General features: G+C 34.5%; 2 protein-coding genes across 3 annotated transcripts; both read left to right on the forward strand.

Moving 5' to 3' along the window:
- Positions 1-569: 569 nt before the first annotated feature.
- LOC18009375 (phosphoenolpyruvate carboxylase 4) lies at positions 570-6,086 on the forward strand. Its single transcript, XM_006391039.1, has 20 exons — positions 570-725; positions 1,291-1,454; positions 1,566-1,680; positions 1,815-1,892; positions 1,988-2,056; positions 2,171-2,249; positions 2,336-2,412; positions 2,500-2,595; positions 2,833-2,974; positions 3,086-3,178; positions 3,283-3,353; positions 3,444-3,680; positions 3,768-3,893; positions 3,973-4,074; positions 4,166-4,312; positions 4,395-4,493; positions 4,582-4,670; positions 4,753-4,879; positions 4,971-5,177; positions 5,262-6,086. The coding sequence occupies exons 1-20, from the start codon at positions 570-572 to the stop codon at positions 6,084-6,086; spliced, it is 3,099 nt and encodes a 1,032-aa protein (XP_006391101.1).
- A 1,536-nt stretch (positions 6,087-7,622) lies between these two features.
- On the forward strand, positions 7,623-10,419 carry LOC112083376 (glutathione S-transferase T3-like). Of its 2 annotated transcripts, XR_002897627.1 has the most exons (4): positions 7,623-7,880; positions 8,347-8,501; positions 8,607-8,700; positions 10,181-10,419. XR_002897627.1 is itself a non-coding variant. In XM_024151067.1 (3 exons), the coding sequence occupies exon 3, from the start codon at positions 9,008-9,010 to the stop codon at positions 9,755-9,757; it is 750 nt and encodes a 249-aa protein (XP_024006835.1). In that variant the 5' UTR covers positions 7,623-7,880; positions 8,347-8,501; positions 8,607-9,007; the 3' UTR covers positions 9,758-10,419. The 2 variants fall into 2 exon arrangements, 1 of the variants encoding a protein (XP_024006835.1); XM_024151067.1 differs by having other exon boundaries at positions 8,607-10,419.
- The last annotated feature ends 9,596 nt before the right edge of the window (positions 10,420-20,015 follow it).

Consider the following 20,015-nt stretch of genomic DNA (forward strand, 5'->3'; position numbering starts at 1 on the left):
CTAATTGTATCGAACGGCGTCGTATCTTTATTTTTAGATATTGTTAATGGGTCTTATGGCCCAAATGTGTAGTTATGATTGAAGGCTAGAGCCCAGAACGTGTAGTATTCATTTTCTTCATTTTTGTTTGTTTTTTTTTCTTCTCACTTAATTATCATAACAAATCATTTGTTCAATAATAATGGAATGGAAGAACTTAAAATGAGCAAAATGACAGTATGAATTTATTACTTTGAAAAATCATGTATGAATTTATTACTTAGTCCTTTGGAAATTTTCGCAGATTTTTGTTTTTATTTTATTGTTTAAAGAAAAAGAATTAAAACAAAAAAACTAAAGTTTGCAAAGAAAGAAGAATAGTCTTCAGGTTATTACGGGAAAGAGAAGTAGCACCACAAAGTTAACTGCGCCATAATTTACTGCGTTGACCACCAGGTGTCAGCGAATGGTTGCATCAAAAGGGTGTAAGAAAATTAGTAAGACTCATAGCTTAAAAAAAAAACATAAATCAGTCGTTGTAATATTTTAACTTTGGATCACTATTACACTAACATTCCTCATTCATTACAATGACGGACACAACAGATGATATCGCAGAGGAGATTTCGTTCCAAAGCTTCGAAGATGATTGCAAGTTGCTCGGCAGTCTCTTCCATGATGTGTTACAGAGAGAAGTCGGAAGCTCATTCATGGAGAAAATCGAACGCATTCGAATCCTCGCTCAAGTTTGTTTTATGTTTCCATTTTCTTTCTCTCCTTAATATTGGTTTATTCCATTCTTTGTTTCCGATAAGCGATAACGAATGCATCTCTTTGTCACATTGTTGATAAATAATATACTAGTTGTGAAAATATGAATTATGGTATATATATATCTATATATATATATATATATTTTTTTTTTGTCATTGACATCATTCATTAAGTTTTTATGTTTTCAACGTTTGAAAGTTATTCCACTATATATTATGCATGTATAAAAAATACTTATTTTTGTGATTATTCAAAATAATTTTTTTTCATCTCAAATATTTTCACTATTTTATTATGTTCAACCATTCTGTTATTCAACTAGTCATCGCCATTTACAAAAAAAAAAAGAAAATAACACAGAAAGTGAATGATCAAAATTGCGATTTGGTTATATTGAGGTTTGAAAAGGAAAAGAAAAATTTGGATCCATTTTAAATTGCTACCATTTTAAATTGCTACCACTTCACTAATAGTTCGCTTGGGACTTAGATAAAAAAATAAGTTCCTTTTTTTTGTGTGTGGTTTAAAACGTTTCAGAGTGCGTTACATTTGCGTTTGGCTGGTATCGAGGACACCGCAAACCTTTTGGAGAAGCAACTGACTAGTGAAATATCTAAAATGCCACTGGAGGAAGCATTGACACTTGCACGTGCATTCACTCATTCTCTTAACTTAATGGGCATTGCAGACACTCATCACAGGTAATGATCTTTTAAAAAAAAACATTACAACACATATATTCACAAGTTATGAACATGCATTAACAGATTTGGTAGTATAACAATAAAGCTACTTTTTATTTTCTCTTCCAGAATGCATAAAGTCATAAACGTTACACAGCTTTCAAGATCCTGTGATGATATATTCAGTCAGCTATTGCAAAGTGGAATTTCGCCAGACGAGCTTTACCAAACAGTTTGCAAGCAGGTCAACTTCATATATTATATCACATTTTTTTTAATAACGATTCAAATGTTTCTAATACATGTATATGTCACATATTTATGTCATCTGTTTGTTTCCTCAGTTTGATTCTTGATTATTTCTTTTATCGCCTTTAGGAGGTCGAAATTGTTCTTACTGCTCATCCTACCCAAATTAATCGGCGAACCTTACAATACAAGCATGTCAGAATTGCTGTAAGTTTCTATTTCTGTTGTTGACATGTATTACTATTACCTCTCTATCTTCAACTATATATACTTTAGGGTTTTAAATCATAAACGCCTTGCAGCATCTTCTTGAATACAACAGTAGATCAGATCTAGGCCATGAAGATCGAGAAACACTCATTGAAGATTTGGTAATCTTCCATCGCAGTATCTTCTTTTTGATTATAATTATTATCATATTATTATTCTTTTTTTTTGTTTGTGTTAAAAGAAAGAAAAATTTATAAAGTAACAATATTTTAAAGGTTAGGGAGATAACTTCACTATGGCAGACTGATGAGCTTAGACGTCAAAAACCTACTCCAGTCGATGAAGCTAGAGCTGGTATGTTAAATCGAATTTGTAAATTTCTGAAAATTTTCAGTTGAGATACCATATTATAATTTGTTTTGTCCCTTTTGATTCATCAGGTCTTAACATTGTTGAGCAATCTCTTTGGAAAGCTGTACCACATTACTTGCGTCGTGTCAGCAATTCCTTGAAGAAGGTATTGTATATCTTACTAAGATTTCTTATATATATTAAGGAAAAATCTGAATAATTAATCATGATATTTTGTATTATTTTTGTTTAGTTCACAGGGAAGCCACTTCCGTTAACATGCACTCCTATAAAGTTTGGTTCCTGGATGGGAGGTGATAGAGATGGAAACCCAAATGTCACAGCAAAGGTTATTACGATCATGTTTATTTTTTTGTGGGTCTCAAACTCAAACCGAATATCATATATATTGTCCATGTTTCTGATATATTATTCTAGACTACATCTCATTTTCAATATGAAGTTCCTAAAACTTACTTATACATGGAGAAAAATGAATTTAGTTTACTTAAACGTTGCAATCACAAAATTTAGCTGCCATATATTCCCTTAGTCACACTTGAATGTTGTGATATCCTTTTTCCAGGTCACGAAAGAAGTATCTCTATTGTCTAGGTGGATGGCTATTGATATGTACATAAGAGAAGTTGATAGCTTAAGATTCGAGTTGTCTACAGATCGATGCAGTGACAGATTTTCAAGATTAGCAGATGAAATTCTTGAAAAAGGTATGGTTCCATCATTTTCTGTTGAATCTTTACTTTTTTTTTTTCCCATTCCTACTTTCTCTAAAACCTTAAACAATTGATGTTTGCTACCCTCAGAAAGTTTTGAAAAAGATTCTGACAGAGGCCAATCAAATTTCTTGAACCAACAAAACTCATCCCTGCCAACACAGCTTCCAGCTAGAGCTCACCTTCCTTCTTGCATTGGTAAAAAAAACAAAAATTCTTAAATTTTGCATTGGTAATAAATAATTGACATAACATCCACAAATTTTCATGCAATCATCTTTTTATATCTCATTTCATTGCAGAATATGGTGATTCACAACATCCTAAATTTGAGATAAGTACAACGACAGGTTTTATGCCACCCAATCTTCAGGTAAAACAAAGCCCTTTGAACATGTAGACATAGTTTGGTTGAGTTTATCATTCTTGAAGAGTCAGTTGATATTTTTCTCTTTTATTATAGAAGCAGAATGGACAAGGCTCTCCGAAGATGGATTCGAAGCAAACCACTGATGAAACTCAGCCAGGTCTTACTTCACGAGGTTCTTTCTCATCTACCTCTCAACTTCTCTTCCAAAGGAAACTATTTGCAGAGTCTCAAGTTGGGAGGGCCAGTTTTCAAAAGCTACTAGAACCACCTCCACTTAAACGAGCCGGAATGGCTCCTTACCGTATTGTTCTTGGAGAAGTAAAGGACAAGGTGCATATCCTAAGACTTTTAATCATGATATAGTATAAAGATTCATTTAATTACTGATTCCCAAATTTTATATTTTTGTGATCTTAGCTTGTGAAGACAAGAAAACTTCTTGAACTTCTACTTGAGGGTCTTCCTTGTGAATATGACCCAATGGTATCTTATGAAACATCAGAACAACTTCTGGAACCACTGCTCCTCTGCTACGAATCTCTGGTAAAGATCTTAATTCCATGTAAAAGTGGTAATAATTCCCATCAAAATCAGTTATCTTTAACATCATTGTTTTTCTCAGCAATCATCTGGTGCTGGTGTACTAGCTGATGGGAGACTTGCTGATCTGATCCGTAGAGTTTCTACCTTTGGCATGGTTTTAGTGAAACTTGACTTACGCCAGGTGCTTATCTCCTATAGTCCAACTGTTTTTGGTTTTCTTGTTTAGTGAATTTACTCTTGTAATGTATATATGATTCATCTTTATATACTAGGAATCTGGAAGGCATTCTGAAGCTTTGAATGCAATTACAACATACTTGGATCTTGGTACTTATAGTGAATGGGATGAAGAGAAGAAACTAGATTTTTTGACAAAAGAACTTAAGGGGAAACGACCACTTGTTCCTCCGACTATTGAGGTCAGCATGCATGTATATTAAAAAAAAATTGCTATAATATATGTATATATATATATATTCATTGTGTTATCTAATTTTGTAGGTTGTTCCTGAAGTTAAAGAAGTATTGGACACATTCCGAGTTGCTGCTGAGTTTGGAAGTGAATCACTTGGTGCTTATGTGATTTCAATGGCTTCAAATGTATGTTTGCTTTGATTTCTTTAGAGTAAAATGTAGCTAAGTTATGTGAAAACAAATACAATGACATTGATTTGTTGGTAACATGTAGGCAAGTGATGTCCTCGCTGTGGAGCTTCTGCAAAAAGATACTCGACTTGCTGTCACTAGCGAACATGGAAAGCCATGCCCTGGTGGAACGTGAGCTAAATTTCGAGCCCAAATATTAGACAATTTTCATACTTTCTATAGCTTAATGTATTGTTCGAGATTTCTGTAATAGGCTGCGAGTGGTTCCACTTTTTGAGACGGTGAAGGATTTAAGAGCTGCTGGTTCTGTGATAAGGAAATTGCTTTCAATCGATTGGTACAGAGAACACATCCAAAAGAACCACCATGGTCACCAAGAGGTTCATTATAATAGTCAACCATTTTTTTAATGTTTTTGTTTGTGTGGAGAAGAAGGCTTCTAAAAACTTGTAACAATATGTTTACGTGCAGGTCATGGTTGGATATTCTGATTCAGGAAAAGATGCTGGACGGTTTACTGCAGCATGGGAACTCTACAAAGCTCAAGAAGATGTTGTGGCTGCTTGTAATGAATTTGGCATCAAAGTCACTTTGTTCCATGGACGAGGAGGAAGTATTGGTCGTGGTGGTGGCCCGACCTATCTCGCCATTCAGTCCCAACCACCAGGCTCTGTAATGGTCAGTTTCCATGTACTTTGTTTTTTTTGGTTAGACTACATGTCAAAACTATTCATTGATGGGTTATTGTAATGGTTTGGGCAGGGCACTTTGCGTTCCACTGAGCAAGGCGAGATGGTTCAAGCCAAGTTTGGGATACCACAAACAGCTGTTAGACAACTAGAGATATACACAACCGCAGTTCTGCTCGCTACCTTAAAGCCTCCACAACCGCCACGAGAGGAAAAATGGAGGAACCTAATGGAAGAAATCTCAAAGATCAGTTGCCAAAACTACAGAAGCACGGTCTACGAGAATCCAGAGTTTATCTCCTATTTCCACGAGGCAACACCGCAGGCTGAGCTCGGTTATCTCAACATAGGAAGCCGACCAGCTCGAAGAAACAGCTCTACTGGCATAGGGCATCTTCGAGCTATCCCTTGGGTCTTTGCTTGGACACAAACAAGATTTGTTCTTCCAGCTTGGCTCGGTGTAGGAGCTGGTCTAAAGGGAGTCTCTGAGAAGGGTTATGCGGACGATATTCAGGAGATGTACAAAGAGTGGCCGTTTTTTCAGTCCACCATTGATCTTATAGAGATGGTGTTAGCTAAAGCAGACATTCCTATTACCAAACACTACGACGAACAACTTGTCTCTGAGAACAGAAGAGGACTTGGTGACATGTTGAGGAAAGAATTGATGACTACTGAGAAGTATGTGCTTGAGATAACCGGCCGTGAGAAACTCTTGGAGAGCAACAAGAGCTTAAAGAAACTCATAGAGAGTAGACTTCCGTATCTTAACGCAATGAACATGTTACAAGTTGAAGTACTTAAGAGGCTAAGATGCGATGAAGATAACAATAAGCTTAGAGATGCTTTGCTAATCACAATCAATGGTATCGCTGCAGGAATGAGAAACACTGGTTAAAGGTACTACAAAAAACACTTGAAACATTTGCCTTCTGAGGGTTACAAGAATCTATTTTCCTTTCTTTTGATTTCTTCTTTCGTGTCTTGTTGTTGTTCTCCCTAATTAAACTGTTGGATCAAGTCCTGGTGTCGATTTCTATAGTATTATTACACATCTCATCTCACAATCAAATAAAATTATTTGGATGGAACTCTTAAAACGTAAACATAGAGAAAAACGATAATGTAATTTATGAAAGGGACATAACAAAACAACTAAACAAAGCCATATCGTATTTTTTTTAATCTAATGTTAAATTATATTCAAAAGAATAAAATAACTGTTGCTTACAACTTTGATTTAACAAAATCAAAAATAATCAAAAAAATATGAACATGAAAATTTCAAACTTGTCTAGTTGTAAACCAGAATTGCAGCCCATCATCATATCGTATGTCCCCTGCATTTCTAATTATTATATCATAATTAATATGTCAAAAAAATTATAAAAGATATATTCAAATTTGTTTCCATTTTTGGGTCAAAAATATCCAAATTTACCATTATGAAATCAATTTCTCAAATGAAGTTATTGTGTGTTAACAATAAATTCAGCTATTGTTCACTTTGGCCTGCACTTTCATTTTATGTAAAAGAAAGAATGAATTAATATATGGTAATACATCATAATTAATATATCCATATATATGCAAATTTGTTATTATTTGTTTTGGTAAAAAAAATATCCAAATTTACCATCATGAAATCAAAGAAAGATTTTACTCTGTTCCTATTAGACCATTTGGCACTCCTATTTTAAAATAATAAATCTGATATTATTAATAATGTATTTAGTATGCCAAAATTCAATTATTTTTTTTATTTCAAACGATTTAATATGTAAAGATTCACAAAATAGTATAATGTGGTAAATTCAAAAATATAGTAAAAGGAAAACTATATATATGTTCGGTAAAATTAACAAAAAATCCAGTTACTGGTCACTTGGCATGTACTCCAAGAAGGGATAGTCCTGTCGGTCAAATCCATAAAAAGCCCCTCTAAAAAGCTTTTTCGATGGATTCCTCACAGATATGGCCATCGAGAATTGGATGCATTTTTATAGCACGCTGTGATAACCTGAAAAAAGTTTTGACATTACAAATATCCTAAAATTATATAGTAAAAACCTTGAAAATCGAGTGAAATATTTATTAAAGTGCTAAAAAACCGAATGTAAAAAAGATAAAAATATAGTTATATCTGCCGCTGCAATGATCACCTTCTCAAACTTTAGAAAGTCACAAGAGAAAAGAATTCATACATCTTAAAGCATCTGTAACGGAGGTTTGATGGGAGTTTTTAGATGAGGTTCACTGATTTTTTGCATTAAAAATAATTCAATAAAGCTCATTTTGTATTGATCCGGTTCTAATTTTAGACTTTTTGGAGACTGGTTTAAAGAGGGGTTCACGCTAACGTGGCAGCATTTTATTGGTTTGGGTTGGGAAAAAATTTTGTCGAGTACATTCTCACACTTAGAGAAAAATTCATCTTTTTCTTTCTCGAAAATTTTTTCTCAACTCTTCAAAGTCTCTCCTTCTTTCGCATCTCCTCCGAGCGGACTCATCGCCGTAAATCGGAGACGATCTGACCTCCGTGGCCGTTCTGTCATCACCTCTTTATCTCTTCCTTTCTCGTTTCTTTTATAACCCGTTTAATCTCTCTGATTTCTTGGGTTTTCCTGATTTCCATTCTCATTTCTTTTGTTCGCCGATTGTTAGTCAGAATCGACGAAATGGCTTTGAAAAGGTATGTAATCGGCTATTCCTCATTGTATTGTTCGTTTGGTTGTGGTTAATTTGAATGAAATTAGGGTTTACAAATTTGGGGAAAATTAGGGTTTTCAAAATTGGGGAAAATTTTAGAGTTTATGTGGTTGCATCGAGTTATAGGTAGTTTGATTATTTAGTATATCTGTATATGTTAGTGTATTTGCATCGAAATCGGATTTAGAACTTATTAAGTAATTAGCGAAATCGATAACATCTATGATTCGATTTTGAATTTGATTTGAGATGCTTATTAACTATTATGTGCTTATGAACTTACTAGCTTGTTCGATTATTAAGTAATTCGATTTTGATGTTTACCTTGCTTGATTCGGATTATGATAGTAAGATATTATCTTGCTTGATTAGTTCTATTTTGCTAGCTGAGTGTTATATTTATTAAACTGTATGTTATAGCACAGGCACTCACAGTCTTTAATCTTCAGGTAATAAGCTAGAGGAGCATCACTATGATAGGTTTCGATGTGAAATAAGAGTATGTGTAAACGAAGAGGACTCAAACGCTACTGAATATTCAAGCTCGTTTTCTGACACTGCATCTGAATGGGAATGGATTTGTCATCGACGGTCTTCAAATCAGGTTAGTTCTGTTGCATCCTAAATAGTAGTTAGAATCTGATAGGTATTTGTTAGGGTTTAGTTACATGCTTTACATGGTTTTGCTGAAAGCGTTTTATTGTGCCAGCCTGCGAGGTGATATAGAGAGAGAACAACACGTTTTGCATTTAATGGGAAGATGGACTTGTCCTCAACAGGCTTCAAACACTCAACATTTAAAGGTCAGTCACTTCATTTCTCTATTTGCTTGTTAAATGGTTGTTAGCTGTAAATGGTTGGTAGGTTTAGGAGTTATAATTGGTATGGGGGTTGTTTTCAATGCTTGGTAGGTTTAGTAGTTAAAGCTATTGTGAATAAATGTTTTGCATTGAATCTCGAAGACCCTTTTAACCATAAACGCTTACGTAAACTTCTAACAAATACTTAAACTTTCTAAAAAACTTAAAACTTCCAACATACAAACTTTCAAACTTCTAAACTTCAAACTTTCAAACGTACTTAAGCTTTCTGAACTTCCTCAACCTCTAAATGGATTCTCCTAATCCATTTACAACCTCTCAGGGGTTTGTAAATTTACTAACTAGCCAAGAAGAAACACCATATAGTTTTCCCCAAACTATAAACCTTGGATCATCTGAACTACCTTGGTTCAGTAGCCAAGGTTCGGATGATCCAAGTGCACATGTTGAAGACCGTAAGCAGAAAAGGCCGTGGACAGCAAAGGAGGATGTGGTGCTCATTTCAGCTTGGTTGAATACCAGCAAAGACCCTGTGGTCTCCAATGAGCAAAAGTTTGGGTCTTTTTGGAAGAGGATAAAGGCTTACTTCAACTCAAGTCTCGAACTCAGTGGTCCAGAAGCCAGAGGGGCGAGTCAATGCAAACAAAGATGGGGGAGGCTGAACGATCAAGTTTGTAAGTTCGTCGGTTGTTATGAAGCCGCCGTTAAGGATCAGAGAAGCGGACAAAATGAAACCGATGTGATGAAGGCTGCACACGAGATCTTCTACAACGATTACCAAGTGAAGTTCACACTAGAACACGCCTGGAGAGAGTTGCGTTATGACCAGAAATGGTGCTCAAAGGTTTCAAGCAAGAGAAGAAAGACGGATGAGTGTGTTGGTCATTCAGCAAGCTGCCAAGAGAAAGTCGTGTTAGAAGATGAATCAGAGACACGTCCGATTGGAGTTAAGGCTGCAAAAGCTGCAGCTAAAGTTAAGAAGAGTGCATCAACCACAAAAGCTGAGCTAGAAGCCGAGAAAGCTCTTACGCATCTATAGAATGTGTGGGAAATCAATTAACAAAATATGGAAATCAAGAAACAAAATATGGAAATGAAGGACAAGCTCTCAAACAAGAAGCTGCTTGAAAATCTACTTGCTAAATCCGAGCCATTGACTGAAAAAGAACTGAAACTTAAAGACAAGCTAATCAATGATATTTTGTCATAATTATTCAATCGGAAAGTGTAATAAGTACTTTATGTTTAGTTGTGTTGAAGTTTGGTGTGTTTAAGAACTATGGTGGTGTCTAAGTTTTCTGTTTGTGTAATAAGTACTTTGTGTTTATGTTTGTTAATGCATTTGGTTGCTTAATGTCTTCTCGTAAATAGTTTTGAATATCTTTTGCTTAATGCCTTTGTCAATTTTATGTGTTTTGAATATCTTTTGCTTTTGATGGTATCTTTCACTTTGTGGTTGTAGGTCACGGGTTTGGAGGCACAAAGAGAGGATAATGGCTGACTCACATTCACGTGTAAAAGCTGGTTCTGATTTGTCGTTTGCTCTGTTTTGTAATAGTATATGGCTGACTCAAATTACTTGGTTTGAATTTGTTGTGAAAGTCACTATTTTCTACACCACATATTGGGGTCACGGATACAATGTACCACATGTCTTGTAATTATTTCCAAACTTTCTTCTATATATACAAGTTTAGACGCTTTCAAAGTAGTATGTCTTCTCTTCTTCTTTTCCATACTTCAACCTCCATCTTTTGTTGTAAATCTCTCCTTTGATTTCAATACAACCTCCATCTATATCTTCTCTTCTTCTTTTCCCTTATAACAAACCAATATGGCATCCTCATCAAACAATTTTTTTGAGAATTCGCTTGATGATAGTATTGATGAACTATTCGACCAAACAATTGAGAATATGTTTGATACCGCTATTGATAATGCTTTGGCGTATCAAGCACCAACAAAGGCAAAGAAGAAACGAGCCTACATTGAAAGAGAATGTGAAATAGGCCATTAACAGTTGTGGAACGACTACTTCCGAGAAGATGCAATATCTCTGCCACATATGTTCAGACGCCGCTTTCATGCATATCGTCGATAGACTCTCCCAAGAAGTTTCTTTCTTTAAACAAAAAAGAGATGCTACTGGAAGGTTCGGTCTATCTGCAATACAAAAATGTACGGCAACAATTCGTATTTTGGCGTATGGTTGTGCTTCTGGTGTAGTTGATGAATATCTACGCCTCGGTGAAACAAATGCACTTAGGTGCTTGGAAAATTTTGTTCAAGGCATCATCAATGTATTCGGGGAAGAATACCTAAGAAGACCCACCCCAGAAGATCTGCAACGATTACTTGATGATGGAGAGAGGCGCGGATTTCCTGGGATAATAGGAAGCATTGATTGTATGCATTGGGAGTGGAAGAATTGCCCTACCGCATGGAAAAAGCAATATACACGTGGTTCAGGAAAACCGACAATTGTGTTAGAGGCCGTAGCATCAAAGGATCTTTGGATATGGCACGTGTTTTTTGGATATTCAGGTACATTAAACGATATCAATGTACTCGATCGCTCACCTGTTTTCGATGATGTTTTACAAGGTCGAGCACCAAAAGTTTCTTACTGGGTCACCGGACGTCAATACCGCTTGGCATACTATCTCACAGACGGTATTTATCCAAAGTGGGCAACTTTTGTCCAATCAATTCCAGGGCCACAAGGTGAGAAGGCAAAATTGTTTGCTAAATGTCAAGAATCCGTCGGAAAAGATGTTGAACGAGCTTTTGGGGTCCTGCAAGCACGTTTTGCAATTATTAAAAACCCTGCTCTTTTTGGGATAAAGAAAAATTTGGCAAAATTATGAGAGCATGTATCATATTACATAATATGATTATTGAAAACGAAAGAGAGGCGTCAACTCAGTTCGATACAAGAACTTTCGAGCATGGAGAAGGAAGCGGAACTTCAGAGGTGGATATGACATATTCTACATATATGCCTACAAATCTAAACAATTTGCTCGGAAAAAGAAATAAAGTTCGCGATAAAAAAATACATGACCGACTAAAAGCTGACTTAGTCGAGCACATTTGGCAAAAATTTGGCAATTCTCAAGGTCAAAACTAAACATTTTTATGATATAATTTCAAGTTCAATATTCTGTATTTTTTTTTTATGTAATGAATAAAAATTGTTTTCATACAAAGTGTTATGTTAACAATTATATATATCAATAATTATTATATAAAAAAATTAAATTACAAAAAAATATTATTTTATTACAATGAACCTCTAAAGAGTTCACCATTGTATGTTTGATATTATGAAAGGTTTTAATTTTTGTGGGAAGGAAAATTTTATTATTAAAATATAAAATTAGAACCCCATATGGAGTTCACCAATACAGATGCTCTTATGCTCCCACTCCATGTATACAGCAGGTGATAACAAGATTTTGTTTACCTACATTTCTCTAGATGCTATTGTAGCATAAGAGATATCATTTTAGAGAGGGTGAAGTTTGTATAGCAACAAGAATACAAGAAACTCTTTAAGTTGAGCAAGGTGAAATGTTTTTGGGTTTTTCTCTATCAACCTAACTCAAATGAAAACAAACTAAACAAGACAAGTAATGAACTAAGAACTTAAGCACATATATAAAGCTTACATAAAAAAACTGTCTGTGAGGGCGATAGTTCTTTTCGTTATCGACGGTTTCTCTTCTCCTCTGAGAGGGGTTTTCACCGGGCCTCCGCCGGTTTCTTTGATTTGATAAATCAATCTAACATTCCACGCGATCACATATGTGGTTAGTGTGGCAGATTTTATTGTGTCATCTTCTCCTTCAAGAGAAGATTCCGACAGTTTTCTTCGCCGATGTGGGATGTCTTCATTCTTGCCAAGAGGCACGGACATTCCGGTCGTGCACGATGAGGCAGATTCTAATGAGAAAATTAGAGTTTGTTTCATGATACGATTTGGGGAAAATTTTCAATTCCTGCATCTCAAATCAAAGTTTCTCTGCAAATTTCTCTCGGTATCTCTATCCAAACATAGGAGAGATGACCAGAGATGTCGATCTACGATGGGCGATTCACAAGTCTGATCACAGTGCAAAAGATCAACAATTCTTGAAGGTTTTTCAACAATCTGATGATGATAATCGTTATTGTATCATGGGTAGTGGGTTCAGTTTCCAGAGACAGAATCTCAGCAAATTCAAGATTATGTTTTCAACTGGTGATTGTTTCTTTCTCTTAATCTCTTTGCTTTGGAAACAACGGCCTTGGAAACAACCATGGCGGAGAAGGAAACTCATGTATGTGTCTAAAGAATGGAAACACAATGAATCGGAGAAAGAGACAACGTGCTGGTACAGTTCGTCTCAAATTGGAAGAGATTCAGTTGCATGGAAATTCATTACAACTACAATACATGTCATCTCATGCAGTGGGAGATATTGGTTTGGATTGCGATGTAACAGATGTATCATAATTGATCATCGTAAAAAAAATTGTTGGCATTTGATAATGATGGCCAAGCAAGATGATCGAGTTGGACCGAGGATATCGACGGGTAAAGCACATAACAAATATGAATATCTGTTCGCGTGGAAGTCTTATCTGCGAAAGAAAGCAACGTGTAATTGTTCTTATTCCAATATAATGTCCTTCTTAAGCAATGTTTTTGTTGTAATGGTATATGTGATTGACAACAATGTAACTCTTAATTCAAATTTAGTTAATGAATAGATGTTAAAAAAAAAAAAAGAACTTAAGCACTGAACTAAACAAGATTAACCCAATAATACTATAGATGTTTTTTTAATACGAATTGTGTAATTAACTAACAATGGTAGAAGCGGAGTTCTTCAGGACAATGGTCCAAGTGTAATTGATAAAAATCTTAGTTTAAAGTAACTTTGCTCTTCTATATGTCTATCTCTAGTTTCAATTGCTTTTTATTACTTTTTTTGTCCAACACTGAGTGAGTGAGTGGTAGCCTTTTACACATCTGAAATTACAAAGAAAAAAGACTAGCCATGACCGCATGAGTCTCAACAGAGCATATTCCTTTAGAATATTATTTGAGTGTGGTACATTTTTTTTTGTCAACGATTGTGTGGTACATTGCAAAGGATATTATAAAGATTTCCCCGAAGCATTAATAATAGTCAATTTCCAAAATAAACCACGTAAAAGACATTATGTAACAAATCAAATTGCAAAAATGTTAATAGGCAGAGCCAATATTGTCTTGTTAAGAATTATAGTTTATAAGCTGCAAAAGTTCAAGAGTATGCATAAACTTTATTTTAAAACCTCATATCGATGATGCTAATGCTAATTGATAAATGATAGTGCTTGTATAATTAAGATAATATAGGTTTAGACTATGTGTTCATTATTTACATCTGATTCCATTTTTTGTATTCATTATATTTTACAGAAACCAGTTAGCAGAAGCTGGAATTAAGTATCAAAATGGAGAAAGAGCAATAATAGATAAGAATGAGCTAATTAAGCATCAACTGATGCACGAATACATATTGTAAAGATGATAACTACTGCCCCCAAATGATTGAATTTACTTTGGTTTTCTTTTTTTATCACTTCTAGTCAAATTGCCGTTTTTGTTTGTTGTGCAACCACAAGGTCCACAACCCTACACATATTTTCGACAAATTGCAGTTTTATGCGATAAAGAGTATGCAAATTATATAAACAAATTATTAAGTAATTATATTCTCACTATACAATTTTAATGATATAAGAAAATATGCAATTTGATAGCTATATTTTACCTTTTTATCTGCAAATAACAAAATCATTAAAAAAATTGGTTCACTTACCACGTTTCAAAAAAAAAATATTATAGATTTCAAACTTATTTTTCACAAAAAATTTTATATGTTATCCTATGATACATAAATAAATTGCTCTTTTTATTGAAAATATAGCATGTTATTTATTTAAAATACATATGAATAACACACTATTTCTTTAAGGTTTTTTACCAATGCATTATTTGCCAATTTCAGCATAAAATTATTTAAAAACTATACTAGTTATAAAAGGAATTTCTTTGCTAGAGTGCCAAATTTGATGCTGAAATTGGGAAATAATGCTTTGGTAATGAATAAAAAATTTATACAAAAGATTATAGTAAAAGAGAAAATTTCGAATGATATTTTGACATTAACTTTATCGTAAAGTATAAAAATTAAAATTTACGTAATACAAACACACGTTTATTTTATCATAAGCTCCTGTTCATAAATATTATTTTAGTATTGCTCATATTGATTTAATTATTGACTATATTAGATATTCTGCATTAAAATGGGATAATATAATATATATTACTATGATTTTTGGCATCTTTTACAACAATAAAGAGAGGGGCTGGCTACATCTTTTCTTAAAGTATAAATGTTAGAAAAGATGAACAGTGTATTAAAAAAACTTCAGTTGAAATATTGAACCCAATTTTGTTGGTTAGTTACTTGGTAGGTCTTGTATCTCTTTGGAAAAAGTATCAGTTTTCTCATTCGATATTTGTGGAGAACATCAAATGAATTTCAGTATTCCTAGAATACTAGAAGTTATGTGAATATTCCCTATGGTTAAATTAATGCATTCTGAAGAACTATTCTTTTTTTATTTAGCTTCGACCAACATGCCGAAAATCACTTGAATGTGAAAAATTAAGTGAAAATATTATGGTTGTTCAATACTGCACAGAAAAAGAAAAAAGTGATTTCACGAGAACATAAAAAAAAAAAAAATAGAAAACCAAACAAAAAGACGAGCCTGCAAACTACATAAAATCCAATAGTAAATTCATCGCATATATTCAAAAAAATTATTATCATAATTATCAAACAATTTTGTGATGATTTCAAAGTCAATTTACGACTAATTATAATTGCAAAAAGAAAATTGCCAAAGCCAAAACTTCAAAAAAGTTACCTCACAATATATATTATGGAAGATATGTAGCCTTCTTCAAAGATTAGAAGCGAAATACATTTCACAAATGAGGAAACACTAACAATTTAGGAAACAATCATTATAAGAGACAACCATAAACTTCAATCTGATGAAACACTTGAAGATTATCCTCGAGTTTTAAAGCTTCAGTTGTTTGAAATCATAATGCTAGATTTATCTTGATTTAGTTGTGTTTCCAAGAAATGATTGAAAGCACCAAACTTCTCAAAACCCTCAAGATTCAATCATTCGAGCTATTGAGAAAGTATTCCAAAACATGATTTATCCTTTGATTACCATAGATCGCACAAACTTAACAGATTGGTTTCTTGTTGGTTTGCAATTCAGTTTTCGTAAATTATTTCTTTATTTTCTGTTTTTGTTTTTAATGTTTTTTTTTTGTTTTTTAACATACTTTTCATTTCATTTCATTTTGGCTCCCCCCTAAAAAGAGACCATTTGGAAATACAAGAGTAATCACGCTCCAACAAACCGAAACGGAAGAAACAAACGGAGCAACAACAAAACCCCTGACGGCATAAAGCAAAGAGGGAGAAAGAGGGAGATAGAGACGCTATAGCTGAATAAAGCCAAACCAGATTAACAAAAAAGAATCGTTACTGGTCTCTGCTTGATTCCGGGCTATAGCTGCTCTATCTAACCCCGCCAATCTGGCCCTTAGAATGGTACGAATCTCACAAGCTACAATGTCAGATTGCTTGGATATCGCTGAATGAAGCCACGAGTTACGTTCCTTCCAAATATCATAGAGACATGCTTGAAGCACTAACTTGCAAATGGTATTAAGTTTGGATATACGAGAAGGCGATTTAACCCACTCAACAATGTCAATGAAGGATGATGGAGGGGAGAGGGAATGATGAGCAAAGAAGGAATTCCACACCTGAGCAGAGAACTGGCAGTCAAAGAATAAATGAGAACGACTCTCCATTCCAGTACCGCAAAGCAAACAATTTGGAGGGACATGAAGACCCCAACCCCTAAGACGATCTCTCGATGGGAGACGATCACGAGAAATAACCCAATGGAGGAAGGAATGTTTGGGAATACCATGAGTGAACAAGACCCCAGGCACATCACTAGGACCGGCTCTCCACTTGAATACATCCAAACGATCCGAAGCGATGCAATCGACCGAGGGGAGAATATCCTGAATTAAAACCGAAATGGGATTTCTTCTCCTTGGGAGCCTCCAAGTTCCATTAGAAACTGCATGACTCACCGAGCTCGAACGAGGCAGACCCAGAACACGCGGGCCATTAGCCCTAGTAATGTCGATAAGAGGACCGAGACCCGTCCAATCATCTAACCAGAATTTAGCCACCTCCCCAGAGCCAACCGAGCAACATAAGAACGGCCTGGCAAGAGGACGAAGCTTGAGCATCCATTTCCATAACCAACTGCTCTGCGAATCCAACGAATGCTCCCAAAAGGAACGACCACGAAGCAGAACCGCCTTTATCCAGGATATCCAAAGGGAGCCAGCTTTAGTAAAAAGTAGCCAGATGAGCTTGAGACCAAATACTTTGTTCCAAGCATAAAGTCTTCGAAGTCCCAGCCCTCCAGCTTCTTTCGCAGTACACACAGAAACTCAAGATACTTTTGCACCTCTGGCAGACGAAGCATCACCCGACCAAAGGAAAGCATTGCACAGCCTCTCCAACTTATTCAAACAACCCTTAGGAAGCGGAAATACAGCAGCCCAAAAGTTGATGATTCCAGATAAAACAGATTTGATTAGCTGTAACCGACCTGCGAATGAGAGATGCTTCACACGCCATGAAGAAATATGCTGGTTGACTCTATCCAGAAGAGGCTGGTAATCATCCTGCTTCATCTTCCGGGGAAGCAGAGGAAGACCCAGGTACCTTACGGGTAGAGCGCCATGAAGAAGACCGTATCTTTCCGTGAGAGTCTTGGTGAGAACACTGTTGTCACCGTCCAAATAAAGGGCTGATTTCCTCAAGCTAATAGCGAGCCTAGAGGCAGAATAGAACCGCCTGAAAACCTGGAAGATACCCGCTAAAGAACCTTCGGAGCCGTCAAAGAAAACCAAAACGTCATTGGCAAAACTCAAGTGAGTAATAAGGGGATCCCTACATTGAGGGCGAGGAACAAACTGATTCTGATTAGCAGCCGTATCCAACTCCTTTGAAAGAACATCCATGGCGATATCAAATAATGATGAGGAGATGAGGTCCCCTTGGCGAAGGCCCTTCTTGTTTTTAGATGGGGTCATCCATAGCAGCCGCATCTAACTCATTTGTTTTTAATGTTGATTATGTTAAGTGATATTTGGGATGAAACTAATATTACATATTGTGATTCTGGATCTAAAAAGATTATAAGCTTCAATCTTCTGATAATCTAAAAGTTAATAATAATTTAAATTTCAACAAAAAAATATTGTTGGAGGTAAGTAGTAAAAGACGTTTCCTTCCATGTATGATGTATGTGAATATGTGATTGTAGGCAAATGCATGTATGTTGATAGTATAACACCCTAACCACGTCCGTGGTGGGTTGCCAGACTCTCTACGCTTTTTCTGGTTTGTGTACTTCATCTTCACCACTGTTGGTGTGCTATTATTAGAAGCTAAACTGATTTACTATTTTTACATATCTTCTGAGACATTTCCTATTTAGTAACGGAAACTTTTTTTTTGGTCAAATTTAGTAACGGAAACTAATTTTCAGTAAATCTCTTATTTTTAAATTATTTCATCTCAACACACACTTAACTATATATAGAATTCTAGATAAACTGCAAAAAAATAAGTGTATTTTGGTTCTATAAAAAGTCAAATTAATTTTACAATTTTACTCATGCCTCTCATTTTTTCTGATAATCAGAGTATTACAAATAGTATAATTTTCGATGATAAAAAAATATAAGAATGAAATTAGAGGTGCAAAAAGGTCTACAATAGAATTATCCTCGGCATTATACTAAGAAGATAAGGCATAACCTTCTTACCAAATAAATTATACAAGATAAGATGACAAAAGTATATATTCAGATTCGTGATACGTTGGTTATAAAATGTTTAGGAAAATCAAAAGGAATGATGATCAACTGATTCTTTTGTCTTGTGGCAATGATTCACATGTCTTTGTAATCAAGAACATTCGAAGAAAGACACATGCATGATCCGTTTTTCCTTACCTCCTAAATTTGTTTCATAGTATTAAAAAAATTCATTGTACTAATTCCCTAAATAAATAAGATACTCGTAGCCCATGGCCGATAAAAAGCAAGGTAATACATTCGAAAACCATGTCGAGGTTTAAAAAAATAGTAAGGGATATTGAAAGTATATCATTTAATTTTTACTGAAATAATATAAGATTTAATATATTTAAGTTCGAAATTAAAAACTCCATACTAAATAGTTTTCAGGTCGTTATATATATTTTGAATAATTTAATAAAATAGTGTATACATGATGTGAAAATTTGTTTAAATAACATTTGGAAAAGAAGTATAAAGTACCACAGAGGTTCTCTAGATCAATTTTAGTTGAGCCAAGTGTTGCTTCGTTTAAAGGCTAAGTGTAATAATTCATATGGATATACCTCTTTTTCTTAGTAGTTTGAAATAGACGCAAAACGGATTAAGATTCTACTTTAAAATATTATACAATCCAATCCGGATCGATTGAAAATTCTCAGTTATAAAATCTCCGAGAATGGTAAATTAGGATACCTCATCAAGAGAATAATATCAATCTTGCTTAAAGTTATTGATCCACAACTTTCTTGCAATCTTAATTTTGACAATCTTCTATCTCTAGGAAAGATATATAACTAGAGATAGAACTAGATATATGTAATTAGGGTTGGATATTCCGTTTCGTCATGTTCCCATTTCAAATTTATAAAAAAAATTAGGAAATGAGAAATTACGTACAGATACCCGTTCAGATCCAAATATGAAAAAACGGGTGAGGGTTAATTATCCAAATTATGCACTGAATAACTAAAAGAAAATCCAAACTACAGTAAATGTTCTTGTGTTACATGTGCAAAGTGTGATTTTGCACCGTTCTACGGCAAGGTAATAATAAGGTGTATTTTAGAGTCCAAATAAATTTTAACTCTTTTTCCACGAATTAGGGTTCAGGTTTTTATTTTGTCAAAGTAATTAGGGTTCATGTTTCAAATATTAAAAATGCCCTATATATTTTTTATTTAATACTGTTAAGCCGGGTTTGATTACTATATTAATTCATATTGCAAAAAAGGTTTACCATTCAACTGTAACTATGTTAGATTAATTT

This window comes from Eutrema salsugineum, unplaced genomic scaffold (genome assembly GCF_000478725.1).
Source record: "Eutrema salsugineum unplaced genomic scaffold, Eutsalg1_0 scaffold_9, whole genome shotgun sequence".
NCBI lineage: Eukaryota > Viridiplantae > Streptophyta > Magnoliopsida > Brassicales > Brassicaceae > Eutrema > Eutrema salsugineum.